We start from the raw sequence: 14,033 nt of genomic DNA on the forward strand, positions 1-14,033 counted from the left end.
GGTCAGCAAAATGCAGCCACGGTGTCACCTGTATTTATAAATATTAAAGTTTTATTGGAACCACATCTCATTTGTTTACATATTGCACATTGGTAAATCCCCTTCTTTATCACATAACTGTCTACGTATTGTCAGTGGCAGCACTCTTATTCTGACGGCAGAGTTCAGTAGAGACAGAGACCCATGGCCCAGAAGATGTAATTTGTTTATTCTCCGGCATTTTACAGGAAAAGTTTGCTGGCCCCCAAGTTAGCCGATGGAGGAAGGACTTGAAGAAATGAGGCTGGTAGGCCAGAAGGGAGAGAGATATCCAGACAATAAGAAAATGCTTGTTGGTTTAAGGCTCAGGCTCACAGGTCAGAGTGTACATCTGAAAGTGTTCTGGGGGTCATTTAACTAGAGAAAGGAAAGACAATAAATAGCAACACAAGTGAGGGGTCAGGAAACAGGAGAAAGACTTCAAGTGCAGTGCCTTCCTGATTCCTGGACAGTGTATTTGCTTATCATTTCACCCAGATGTCTGCAGTACTGAGTGCTTGTCTGTTTTGTTTATCTTGGGGTGGGGATTGGGTTGATTTTACTTCTAGGTAATTTTTCTATTAACTTTATCACTTAGGGTCATAAAAATCTATTGCATTTCTGTCCCCTATGAATCTGGTCATTATACAAGGACTTCCCTTTGCCCCTTTATTTTTCACAATCACTTCTACCTCCCTAGATTGCACTCAAGCTTTAGGTTTTAATATACTGGGCATTGCTGATGCCTTCCATCCATAGGCAGTTTGGGCACGGACTTCTTTTCCCTTTGCGTTAATTCTGCAGCGCTGCCGTCGCTCACAGCATCCTGAATGAATGCCTCACTCTGGCTTGGCTGGCACGCTTCCCCTCATTTCCCCAGAGAGGGTAGGCTTGGGTGCCAGGAACATGGCACTGGAGAAATTGTGTTGGTCCCCCCAAGCTCCTGATGCTTTTTGCTTCCTCTTGTGTTGCAGGCTCGGGATGATATCCTGAATGGCTCCCACCCTGTCTCCTTCGAGAAAGCATGTGAGTTTGGTGGATTTCAAGCCCAGATTCAATTCGGACCTCATGTGGAGCATAAACACAAGCCTGGATTCTTAGAGTAAATGACCATTTGGCTTTCTTTTTTCTGTTGTTTTCACTATTTATTTTTGAGCTTGTTATGCAGCATACACACTGTAGTTTTGGTCAGTTGTGAGACTGTTAGTTTTTACTTGATTCAATATATGATGACATTTGTGGAGGAAGCAAGGGGCCTAGAAATTCAGTGTTGGGATGACTATGAAGATGGCTTGTTCCACTTTTGGGCAGAATGTGTTTTCCTCTGGACCACAGGGTTTGCGGTACCCCTCCAAGCTATTGTCTAAGGCAGTGGTCCCCAGCCTTTTGGCACCTGGGGCCAATTTCATGGAAGATAATTTTCCCAGGAACAGAGTGGTAGGGGATGGCTTCAGGATGATTCAAACACTTTACATTTATTGTGTACTTTATTTCTATTATATTACATTGTGATGCATGAGAGTTTAATATGAGAATCAGCCATTGCTGATCTGACAGGAGACGGAGCTCAGACGGAAATGGCAGCCATAGGGAGCAGCTATAAATACAGATGAAGCTTTGCTCACTCAGCGCTCACCTCCTGCTATGCAGCCCAGTTCCTAACAGGCCATGGACCCAATACCAGAGGTTGGGGACCCCTGATCCGGGTTATCTCTGGAACTGAGATACTTGCTTTTCCCGTCTTCTGAAATCTCTGCTCTTTAGAATACTCTTCATATGGGGCAGCATTTTGTCATGTTGCATTTCTTTTAAAGACTCCAGTATTAGAGCAACAGAGTATAAAAGAGAGAGTTTTACATCATTTAGTATAATTTAGTGAAATTGTCACTGCTCTGAAAAAGTGTGATGTATATATTTTTAAATACTGGCTCTACACTTCCCACCCATCTGGTCTTTGGTTTGCTTTTATGAAATGATGGGGGTGATTTTTCTGGCTCAGTACTTACGGGTTCAAGAGAAAGCTAACCTCCAGATTCATCACTAAGATTCATCACTGAACATGGGCCTTGGGACTGGGTTTCCTAGAGATGTCCAGCAGACAAGCCTCACCATTTGTAGGCAGCTGTTTGTCAGAGGTCATCTTCCCCTCTGGTTTGGCCTGGGCTTCTCCAAGGATTTTGTCTCTTTCTTTATCTGATAATATTTCTTTCCTTTATCTGGTTTCCCCCACTTGTTCTTTCTCTCTTCCACTTCCTCTTAGATCCAATGAAATATTTGGCTGAGCCAAAAATATCACTACAGGAAGTCTTAACCTGGTCAAAATCATGCTCTCATGTAGAGTGCAGCTTTTGTAGAGGCTTTGCAAGTGGGGACCTGACAGGAATGCCGACCGGGGTGGGTAGGCGTCATTTTTTCTATAGGATACACCAATGTGAGGTGCATTAAGTAGGTCATTCATCATATTGTATCTGAGTGTATTGAAAGGAGACAATAACAACTGCTTATTTGGCCCCTGACCTCACTTTTGCTTTGGTGGAAAGTAATTGGGACCAGCACGTGCCCTGAGGTAAAAAAGAAATCAGACGTCTCTCCGGGTGGCAGAGAATGCCTGGGCCATGTGCTGTTGGGTCTAAACTGAGTTGTTATTAAAAAAAAAAACCTCTGCCCTTGGGTTGATGAATCCCAAGGAGCCCTTCCAAAATGATGCTTTGTCCTACAGTATTCCGTATAGCAACCTTGAGTTTGAGACTAGCTCTAAGCAGGTCCTGTCATTAACTTTATTCTGCATCCTCCAAATGAGTCATTTGGCCAAGTTCCTCAGGGCCACTTGTATCCAGTTGGTCTGACTTCCTTCCTGCAGGAGTCTTGGAAATTTGCCTTTCTCTGTTCTTATACCCCAGATGCCTTCCAGTAACTAAAAGCACATGAGCTTTTAGTTACTCTCACCTTCCTGGATTCTGCCCTCACAGTTGGTCCCTCAGATACATTTGGTATCATAAACCTATGGATTATGGCCACGGAAACTGACAGCACAAAGAACTAATTAAGCCCCGGAGGGAGGAAATGTATTTTGTTTCTTTGAGTGACTGATGAGGCATGGGAGAAAGTGAAGAGATTTGTGAACCAAAAAGTTTTACATTTAGTTTTTAAGCTTTCATACCTGTGAGCCTGTGTGGCCCTGATCAGAAGGTGATCCAAATTCAGCCTTGCATTGGGTACCTGAAATGATGCTACCCTGGTCATTTTATTTATGCCTTTTCTCTGGAGCTTTTGGATAGATAATCCTCAGGGCCTTCTTGTGAATTGAACAAGCAGTATATTTTTATGCTATGGATGCAGAAGAAGCAGCAGAGAGGAGAAGTGGCTTGTTCATGGTTACATAGACTTTTTCTGCAGATAGCTTCTGACTCCTCACATTGGGATTTACATTTTTTACAAACAGATGTCTACTTGGAGGGCAAAGTTGCCCCCTTCACTGGTCTCCCAGTATGCAGCAAGATTAGGAAAGTACTTTAAAATGTGATCACAGGATTCTTTGGCCTCTGCTCTGTTGTGCCTATTACATCCCAGTGAGTGTCATCACACCACCGACTGCTTGTGTGTGGATTACATGTGGTATCAGCATGCTGGTATTGCTCACACATTGTCTCCTGGGACTTATGGGCGCACCTACACTCCATTAAAGACGTGCCTTCTCTTAGTAATGTGAGGTCACCAAGGTTAAGCAGTTGTGTTCAACTTTCTCGTTTCTGAGATTACGGTGTAAAGCTCAGGACTCTAATGGTATGTGTATCCTTACTCAGGTTCCAGATTAAAATAAGCTTATTGTGCCTCATAGAAATTATTTTTCTTATTAATTTGATTTACTCTTTAATTAGGCCAAGTTTAGTCTAGGTAATGAGGCATTTTCATTTAACATAGATGTTTAATTGTGTATATTATTGCACATACATTACAGGTAAAAACTTGCCTGAGAATATTCATCTCCTTTTAAGCAAAACAGCGAGGGCACAGTTCCCTGACTGTATGTTGGATAGTCTGAGACCTTTCAGGGTTAGGGTCCCTGTGCTGACCCTGGTGACAAACCACGTCTGCTAGTCTTTGTTTTTCACCATCTAGCTGTCATATATACTGTTGGCTTTGAACAGTTCACAGTTAAAAAATAAAAGATGGGCCTTGTCACACAGCCTGGTTGAAGATAAAGCCAGGCAGAGATTTTAGTCACATAGCTTTTAGGTAAGGTACATGGAGGGATGTTTAATGACTTTAATTCCTTTCTTTTTAACTTTTAACTATAAAATTAATTAATTCATTTTGATATTTGGCAAAACTAATACAATTATGTAAACACTGATGTATAGAACAGTCTTATGGACTCTGAGAGAGAGGGAGAGGGTGGGAAGATTTGGGAGAATGGCATTGAAACATGTAAAATATCATGTATGAAACGAGTTGCCAGTCCAGGTTCGATGCACGATACTGGATGCTTGGGGCTGGTGCACTGGGATGACCCAGAGGGATGGAATGGGGAGGGAGGAGGGTTCAGGATGGGGAACACATGTATACCTGTGCCGGATTCATTTTGATATTTGGCAAAACTAATACAATTATGTAAAGTTTAAAAAATAAAATAAAATTTTAAAAAAAATAAAATAAATAAAATAAAAATAAAATAAAATTTTTAAAAAAAATAAAAAAATTTGTATAGCACTTGTGCTCAAAGTCAGCATACGATGGACCTTTTTTTAAAAAAAAGCTTTATTGACGAATAATTGACAACTATGTATATTTTAAAGTATGCAACTTGATGATATGATATCCATATACATATAGAATGATTACCAAGATCAAAATAACTAACATATCCATTACCTCACATTGTGTGTGTGTCTCTATGTGTGTGTGTGTTGAGAATGCTTATTGACTCAGCAACTTTTAAGTACACTGAACCATGTTATTAACTATAGTTGTAATGCTGTGTGCCAGATTCTTACCGTAAATTTCGTACACTTTGACCTGTATTACCCAGTTTACCTCTCTCCCCCAGCCCTCACATCCACCCTTTCTATTTTCTGTTTCTGTGAGAATGGCTTAAGAAAGAACTCTGCGTGTAAGTGGTACCATATAGTTTCGGTCATTCTCTGTCTGGCTTATGTCACTTAGCATATTGCCCTCCGAGTTCACCTGTGTTGTCACAAATGGCAGGGCTTCCTTTTTTCTTACGGTGGAAAATATTTCATTGTATGTATCTACCACACATGTTCTTCACCCATTCATCCATCAAGGGACATTTACGTTGTCTCCCTATCTTGGCTATTCCAAATAATACTGCAATGAACATAGGTTGCAGACCCTGATTTCAATTTCCTTGGATACACACCAATGAGCGAGATTGCTGGATCATACGGTAGTTACTATGGACCTTATTATGAGTTTTGGGGTTTGTTTTTTTTTTTCACCTTTCTTAAGACCCCTTAATGATTTCTGTACTCAGTAGCACCTTAGTGAAGGTGCTTATTGAGAAAAATGAAAATCAGAGACTAAACGATTCTCAGAGTTTTCAGGAATTTAAGAATTATTTAGTGTCCCCCAGCTGCTCTATTGTTGGGAAAATGGGTGCAAGAGAAACAGGGAATTTCAGAGACACAAATTTAGTGGAATAATTTAATGTACCTTCCTCAGGAAGTGATAAGTAGAGCAGGATCAAAATAATACAAAGAACATGTTTTAGTCAAGAGAATGAAATAGAAATTTCAGAGAGAATCAACAGAACCCGAAGCTGCCTCGCTGAAAAAATTAATAAAATGTATAAATCTCTGGTAGATTTGGTCAAGTAAAACAAAAGAAGAAAGAGGCAAAAATAATCATTAGTAATGAATTATAGGGGCAGAACTTCAGATAAGGATTTTAAAAATCATAAGAAAATGAAATGGAAATTTGAAGCCAAAAATTGAAGATCTAGACAAAAATGGATAATAAGAAAATCTGGATGGATCTATGATCTTAAAAGAAATAGTCCTCATAATATAAAATAAATGAATCAAAAACAAAACAAAACAAAAAGTAGGTTCACTTTGTTTCAGAGAACAGAAAGAGGAAAAAAAATTCCTCACCTTACCTTGAAGCTAGCAGATCAAGATAGCAAAATTGAACTGGATACAGACCAATAAAATTTTAAACTCAATATGGGTCCTACCTAAAATTCATAAAAAATCAGTAAAGTCCAGCATTACTTCTGTTTATCTGTAACTGCAAGTTATAACTGGTTTCTCTAGGAATGCAAAATTCATTGTTCAATAAATAATTTATTCATGTCTTCTACCTGGTAAGCTCTACTGCTACTGCTAAGTCGCTTCAGTCGTGTCCGACTCGGTGTGACCCCATAGACATCAGCCCACCAGGCTCTCCTGCCCCTGGGATTCTCCAGGCAAGAACACTGGAGTGGGTTGCCATTTCCTTCTCCAATGCATGAAAGAGAAAAAGTGAAAGTGAAGTCGCTCAGTCGTGTCCGACTCTTAGCAACCCCATGGACTGCAGCCTACCAGGCTCCTCCGCCCATGGGATTTTCCAGGCAAGAGTACTGGAGTGGGGTGCCATTGCCTTCTCTGACATTGAGGACAGCAGTGTAAAACAGTCAAAACATTCCTTCTCTGATGGAACTTTTGTTCTAGTGTAGAGGGAGATAATAAGTAACAAAGAAGTTACGAAATAAGGAAAGGAAAAAGAAACAACTTCAGGATTAGAAAAATGAAACAGTCAGTTGCAAGTGATAGGCTTATCTACATAGATAATTCACTCAATCTGTGAAGAAATTTATCAGAACTGTTAAGAGAAAGCAGTCTCTGGAAGAAAGATCAGTATATTAAAGCAGCTTATCATCACCTAGGTCCAGACAACCATGGTATTCATCTGCAGGACTGAAAAATAAATGTATAGATGTTTGTATGTGTGAAATATATGGAAGACTCACAACTAATCCCAATTTCTTAGAAAGCTATAGTAATTTAAACACTCTATTATTAACATAGGGTGATGTAAGAGTTCTGAAGGTTGACGGACTTGCCTTGCTGCTGCTAAGTCGCTTCAGTCGTGTCCGACTCTGTGCGACGCCATAGACGGCAGCCCACCAGGCTCCCCCGTCCCTGGGATTCTCCAGGCAAGAACACTGGAGTGGGTTGCCATTTCCTTCTCCAATGTGTGAAAGTGAAAAGTGAAAGTGTCTGACTCTTAGCAACCCCGAGGACTGCAGCCTACCAGGATCCTCCGTCCATGGGATTTGCCAGGCAAGAGCACTGGAGTGGGGTGCCATTGCCTTCTCCGGACGAACTTGCCTTAATGAAAGTTAAAACAGTAGGCAAAAGATGTTTTCCAAATGGGGCTTTCCAGATGACTCGGTGGTGAAGAATCCTGCCAGGGCCGGAGATGTGCGTTTGATCTCTGGGTCAGGAAGATCCCTTAGAGAAGGAAATGGCATATTCTGGCCTGGGAAACCCTATGGACAGAGGAACCTGATTGGCTACAGTCCAGGGAATCACAAGAGTCAATTATGACAGAGTGACTGAGCGCCCTCACTGGGGAAAAAGATCAAGATAATGCACAGGCACTTGAGAGAAGAGGAAATTCAACTTACTTGTAAAGATAGGGAAAGATATTCAGCCTCGTAAGCAATCTAGAATGCAAAATCAATAAGGATATAGCTTTTTCATGCCTCTCAGATGGGCACACATTTTAATGTATGAAGACACCAGAGCACAGAGGAAATGATATTTTATAAGATGAATCTGTTGAATTTAAAAATACAAAGAGAAACAGAATGTATTGTTTATAGACACAAGGAGAGGTAGGAACATAATCAACCATGCATGGAAATTACCTTCAGGAAAATGACTACCTATAGGGTGAGAAAGAAGGATGGTGTGGGACTTCAGCGAAATCTGTAATTTGTTCTTTAAAGCAGAGAAGTAGCAATCATAAAGCGAATATGACGATATGGTAACGTGTATTTATCCTTGATGATTGGTATATAAGTTGAGGTGTTTACTTTATACTTCGTGTTTCCACAGTTAATGTCTTTAAAAAGGATAGTTGCTGTAGTCTGTGTGAGAGGTGATAAAAGCTTGTAATCACAGAGGCTGGATATATACCATGTAGTAAGGAAAAAATTAAGAGACCTTGGAGGTCAGGCTCAAAGTTTCCGTGACCCTGGATGCCTCGGGGAGAAGTGGTCCAGTGGTTGGGTGCAGGCAGGCAGGGGGAACCGCCCTCCTTCTTGGTTTCACCCTCGTCCTGTTACCGTGTTCCTTAGGAGTGCTTCACTGAGAAAACACTGCAGCCGGGGTATGAGTCTCTGAGGAAGGCTTTAGAGAGGACCTCGAGATTTTCCCCCACAAACTCAAGATAATTCTACTGTCAACAAACAAAGCCTTTGACACAGTACGAAGTCTTAAGTCAGTTTTTCTCTTGGCATCTGTTCAAACACATATTCCTGCTTTGTAGTTGGCCTTCTGTGTGTGCTTTTGTCAGAATAATTTGGCTGTGGATTCTGTTTTCAAACCCACAGTAAAGCAAGAGTTTCGCCTTTGTTTCTCCCCAGCTCTGTCTTACCCCCTCTTCCTCTCCACTGCCCATGCACTGGTTCCTCTGGTTGGCTTTTTAAATTTTTTTTGGAGATTATGCCATTGTATTTATTTATTTTTATTTTTAACTGAAGAATAAGTGCTTTCCAATATTGTGTTGGTTCCTGCCATTCATCAGCATAAACCAACCATAGATATAGATATGCCCCTCCCTCTTGAACCTGCCTCCCATCCCATCCCTCTAGGTTGTCACAGAGCCTGGTTTGAGCTCCCTGAGTCACACAGCAAATTCCCACTGGCTGTCTATTTTACCTATGGTAGTGTATATGTTTCCATCTACTCTCTCCATTTTTCCCTCCCTCTCCTTCCCCACCCGGTGTCCATAAACCTGCTCTCTGTGTCTGCGTCTCCACTGCTGCCCTGCAGATAGGCTCATCAGTACCATCTTTCTAGATTCCATATATATGCATTAGTATACAGTATTTGTTTTTCTCTTTCTGACTTACTTCACTCTGTTTAACAGGTTCTAGGTCCATCCACCTCATTAGCACTGACTCAAATGTGGTCCTTTTAGTAGCTGAGAAATATTCCATTGTAAAAATGCACCACAGCTTCTTTATCCATTCATCTGTCAATGGACATTTAGGTTGCTTCCATGTCCTAGCTATTGTAAATAGTGCTGCAGTGAACACTGAGATACATGAGTCTTTTTCAGTTATGGTTTTCTCAGGGTATATGCCCAGGAGTGCTGTTGTTCAGTTACATCGTAGTTTTATTCCTAGTTTGTTATAGGAATCTCCATACTGTCTTACATAGTGGCTGTAATCAGTTTCCATTCCCACCAACAGTGCAAGAGGGTTTTTTGTCCCACGCTCCTGACAGCCGGGAGTGCTCCCGTCAGTCTGGGGTGGTGATGACCAGTCAATGTTGCCTTCACTGTTTCCTCCTAGCTTCAGCCTCCTAAGGTTGCTGTCTCCCTCCCTAATGACTTTCAGACTCCATAACTTTCAAACCAGGAACCTCTGCATGTATCTAACCCTAGGCTATCTGTGAGCCTCGGTGGGATTTCCCACCTTTACACTGAAGGGCACTGGGTTTGGTTCAGGAGCACAGAACTGCCGTGTGACTGAGACAGGGCCTCAGCGCCTTGCCTGTGCATTCCCTGTGTGATCTTCACTCTCTCCTTTTTTGCCACTGTAACTATTTTCCAACTCAACCAGTGTTTTCTTCCACCTACTTCATCACTTCAAATTAACCAGGACTTGACCAATATTCTTAAGTCACATTTTCCTCTTTGAGTCTGGATTTAAACCCAAGATTTAAATCCAGTGTATCCAATTCCATCATTTAAGCTTTCGGCCCACTAGACCAGTGGGTCCTCCGCCTTTAACATATGGCAGGCTCATCCAGTGGGTCTTACCTCAGAGGCTCTTATTCAGTGGGTTTGGCACAAAGCCTAAAAACTTGGCACGTGTTATATGTTTTCAGGTGGTACTGATGCTGCTGGTCCTTGGACCACACTTTGAAACTTTACGTGATACCAAATTTGAAATATTATTCGTCATTTGGTGATTCGGCATAAAGGCTGGGTTCAGGAAACCTGGGTGCTCTAGTATCCCTGAGTGACACTGTCTCTGCTGCACCTCTATGCCATTGTCTCTTCTCCTCTTTAGAGCTCCACTGTGTGCTGGTAGACTTGTTGCTGCCCGTTTTTTGTTTTTTGTTTTTTTTTTTTAAACTCTGGCTGCAATTTGTCTTCATTTGCATGTGGGCTTTCTCTAGCTCTAGAGAGCAGGGGCTACTCTTCGTTGCAGGGTGCAGTAGCTTCTCTTGTTGAGGAGCCCGGGCTCTAGGGCTCATGGGTAGTTTTGGCTTGCAGGCTTAGTTTGCTCTGAGGCACGTGGGATCTTCCCAGACTAGGGATTGAACCTGTGTCCCCTGCATTGGGAGGCGGATGCTTATCCACTGAGCCACCAGGGAAGCCCTCTTCACTGCTTTATGTTCATATAGTTGCCCCCCTTCCCCAGGAATGAGAGGGCAGCCATTGTTTTCATATGAGCAGCACCATTCCTAGGTGGGAATCTTAAATGCTTCCCAGGTGTAAGACCAGCTAAGAGAGGTAGGAGTTGCCTCTGATGGTGCAATTTCAAGATGAGAGTTCTGGGACAGGTGAGAAGCAGTTACCATTTCCCAAACCATGCTGCCTCCCATGTACTTGTGCACTTTTTTTGAGACCAGAGAACATCTTTAGAATGCCTCTTTTGGAATTACTTATAGAAGCAGCTTACATTTGATATATGAAAATGAAGTTTTAAGTGAGTGTCTGGATTTGACTCCAGACCCTTCTCCCCAAGATGTGTTTATTAAATTCCCCTTCCCTTATTCATTGCCTCTTGGCATCTCTATAAAATTGACTGCCACCACTATGGTCATTGTTGCCATTATCTGATTTGGTGTTTCTGTTTCTTTGTCCCAAGGTTCTCAAATACCTAGCATATGGTATGTCTTTTGACCAAAGGGTAACATGGAGAGACCAGAGTGCTAAGTGGCTAAGAGCATGGTCTCTAGAGCCCACAGATGAGGCTTAAGTTGTTGGCTATGATTGTGGGTAACTTCCTTAGAATCACTGAGCCTCCTGTTCCATGTATAAAAAAACTGGAATGTTGAAATATTTTCTTCCAAGAATTTTGTTAGAGTTTAATCTATTTATGCATGTAAAACCCCTGAAACAGTATTTGCGTTTCAATAAATGACAGCTGTTGGTAGTGGAAAACCCCCTATGAACATGGTTTACTGTTTCTTGGATCATCCCCCAAAATCATTTAAAGTGTAGAATCTATGCTTCTACCTCTCTGAAACCCTGTATTTTAACTTTCAACCTAGGCATTGATTTCCCAGTCTTTTGATACAGGACCAACTTTTTTTCCTCGTGTGGGTCACCTGGATAGGGCTCTTCATTATCTTTGTTGGATATACCACGTCATCTATAAGAGAATATAAAGACAATTATGAAGCAATCTGAGGACAGACTATTTTTAAATTTTAATGTTTTTTTTTTCTGTTTAGTAGTTCACATGTCTTATTTATATCTAATAACTTTTTGTAAATATTTACTGTTAGGAAGCATTCAGTAAGCTCTCTTTTGTACTGTTCCAGGGACTGTTTTAGCCCCTGGTTAGGGGCTACTTTGGTTTATTGCATAATTATGTGATACACAGCCAGCAGTGAGATTGAAGAATAAATGCAGATCAATACAAACGGGAGAAGAAAGACAACTGACTCAGCCAGAGCAAAAGTAGAGCTCATGAGAGAAGAGTCTTTTGGCTGCAGATTTCAGCCTCCCGTGGATCTGAGAGTGTGAGAGGAACTCTGACTAGTCTGCTGTATTAGTAATCAGTGTTACTACTGCACTCAGAAAAGATGATACATACGAGGCTGGCAGAGGGTTTGCAGGCTGCCCTTTTAAGGTGGGAATATTTCAGGAGGCAGTGGGTAGGACTTGGCTTGGCCAGTGCTTGCTTAATTAGGAGAAAATTTTCCAATCAGATTTGACCATCTGACCCATTTTCTCAGAGAAGGCCAACAGATTTCACATGTACGCTTAGGAACCTTCCATACTTGGGTCTGGTAATCAAAAAAAAAAAAAAACAACTGAGCTGGAACTGCTCCCCTGTGCACTGGCAGGCAGCGATGATGGCAGGCTGCCTGCTCTTTCTGGCTTCCTGCTGACACTGTGCATGCTGTTGATTTACTGGGGAAGAATACATCCCCCACACATGCACGCACACACGCATGCTCCCTCAGTTCATATTTGAAAATACAGTAAGTGAAGTGTTGGTCTCTCAGTCATGTCCAACTCTTTGTGATCCCATGGACTGTAGCCCACCAGGCTCCTCTGTCCATGGAATTCTCCAGGCAAGAATACTGGAGTGGGTAGCCTATCCCTTCTCTAGGGGATCTTCCCAGCCCAGGGATTGAACCTGGGTCTCCTGCATTGCAGGCAGATTCTTTACTATGTGAACCATCAGGGAAGCCCGTGCTTTACAGTACACTACCCCAAAATTGACTCTTGCAACATCAGGGGTCACACCTCCAGTGCAAGCTTCTAGAAGTTGTTTTCTCTTCCTACCAAAGAACGGGAGCGTTAGTTTGCAGAGTCTGAGTCGAGGGCAGCTTGTTGCCACACAGAACTTTCTCACCATAAATGACCAACAAGTCACCATCTGGTGTTCTTCTAGTAACAGTCATTCTTGTGAGGGGGTTGGCATGGGCCCCTTTTTTGGGCGCTTTAGGTAACCTTTGCCAGGTCTCCTTTGTTGATACTGTGGGAGCTGCTGTCCAGAGACTCACAGCAGTGGCCCACCATGATGCTTCCTGGTTATCATTGTTCATGTGCTCCAAGGGGAGCTTGGAACAGCCCTGGGTCCACATGCATCCGCTCTTGAACTGGAGGTCAGAGGCTCTCTGCTGCTGTGACCTCAGCCAAGTCTCCTGACCTCTCTGTGACGCAGCTTCCTCTTCTGTGACATTGATGTCTTCCAGTCTTCTCTCAATCAGCCCTTTTTTGTCCCCAAAGCTGCTTAACAACAGTCACAGCATCTAAGGTGCCGCCGCCTAGTTGCTCTCTAGGTTCCTTCCTGTGGACTGACGTGGGGTCTCTTGATTAGGTTTGAGTATTCTGCTGGTGCTCAAACCTAGTTCCCCAACCTTCCAGAAAATGTATTCAGAATTTTTTTTCTACAAATGCAGTTTACAGGTTGAAGAGGCATCATGATTCAAGTCTTAATATAGCCAGAACCTTAACTTGACCCGTTCTTAAGATATTTTTTTGTTTATTCATTTATTTGGCTGTACCGGGTCTTAGCTGCGGCATGCAGGATCTTTGTTGGGTCATTCAGATCCTTCTTTCAGTTGCACACACTCTCTAGTTATGGTGTGTGGGCTCAGAAGTTGTGGTGCTGGGGCTTAGGCGCCTCTTGGCATGTGGGATCCTAGCTCCCTAACTTGGGTTGGAACCCGTGTCCCCTGCATTGCAAAGTGGATTCCGAACCACTGGACCACCAGGGAAGTCCCTTGCCCCTTTTTCTGGCTAGTGTGATTGAAAGCAAATCCAAGACAGCATACCATTTCACATGTCAATACTTAAATATGTTTTCCTGACAATTACAGGATTTTTAAATAATTAAAATCCCGCCTAACTGCAAATGCATCCTGATGCCAAACAAAATTAGCAGCAATTCTTTAATGACATCTAATATCCAGTTTGTGTTAAATTCTCCCCACATGGTATTTAAAATGTCATTTTATACTTGGTTTGTATGACGAGCCAAACAAGGCCTAAAGTGGTTGATGTTTTTCTTTTCTGAAGAGCAGCTTTATTGAGATGGGGCTTACATACCATCCAACTGACCCATTTACATTTCAGCACGTTTTAGTGTA

General features: G+C 42.2%; 1 protein-coding gene across 7 annotated transcripts in view; it reads left to right on the top strand.

The window, feature by feature from the left end:
- Nucleotides 1-14,033, top strand: part of TLN2 (talin 2) — a 502,016-nt gene that overhangs the window by 295,987 nt on the left and 191,996 nt on the right. For all 7 annotated transcript variants that reach the window (XM_044925074.2, XM_044925075.2, XM_044925072.2 and 4 more), the window contains one exon: nt 993-1,120. In XM_044925074.2, the coding sequence (XP_044781009.2) occupies nt 993-1,120 (128 nt within the window). The remainder of the gene's footprint in view (nt 1-992; nt 1,121-14,033) is intronic.

The sequence above is a fragment of the Bubalus bubalis genome, chromosome 11, assembly GCF_019923935.1.
Source record: "Bubalus bubalis isolate 160015118507 breed Murrah chromosome 11, NDDB_SH_1, whole genome shotgun sequence".
In the NCBI taxonomy this organism is placed as follows: domain Eukaryota; kingdom Metazoa; phylum Chordata; class Mammalia; order Artiodactyla; family Bovidae; genus Bubalus; species Bubalus bubalis.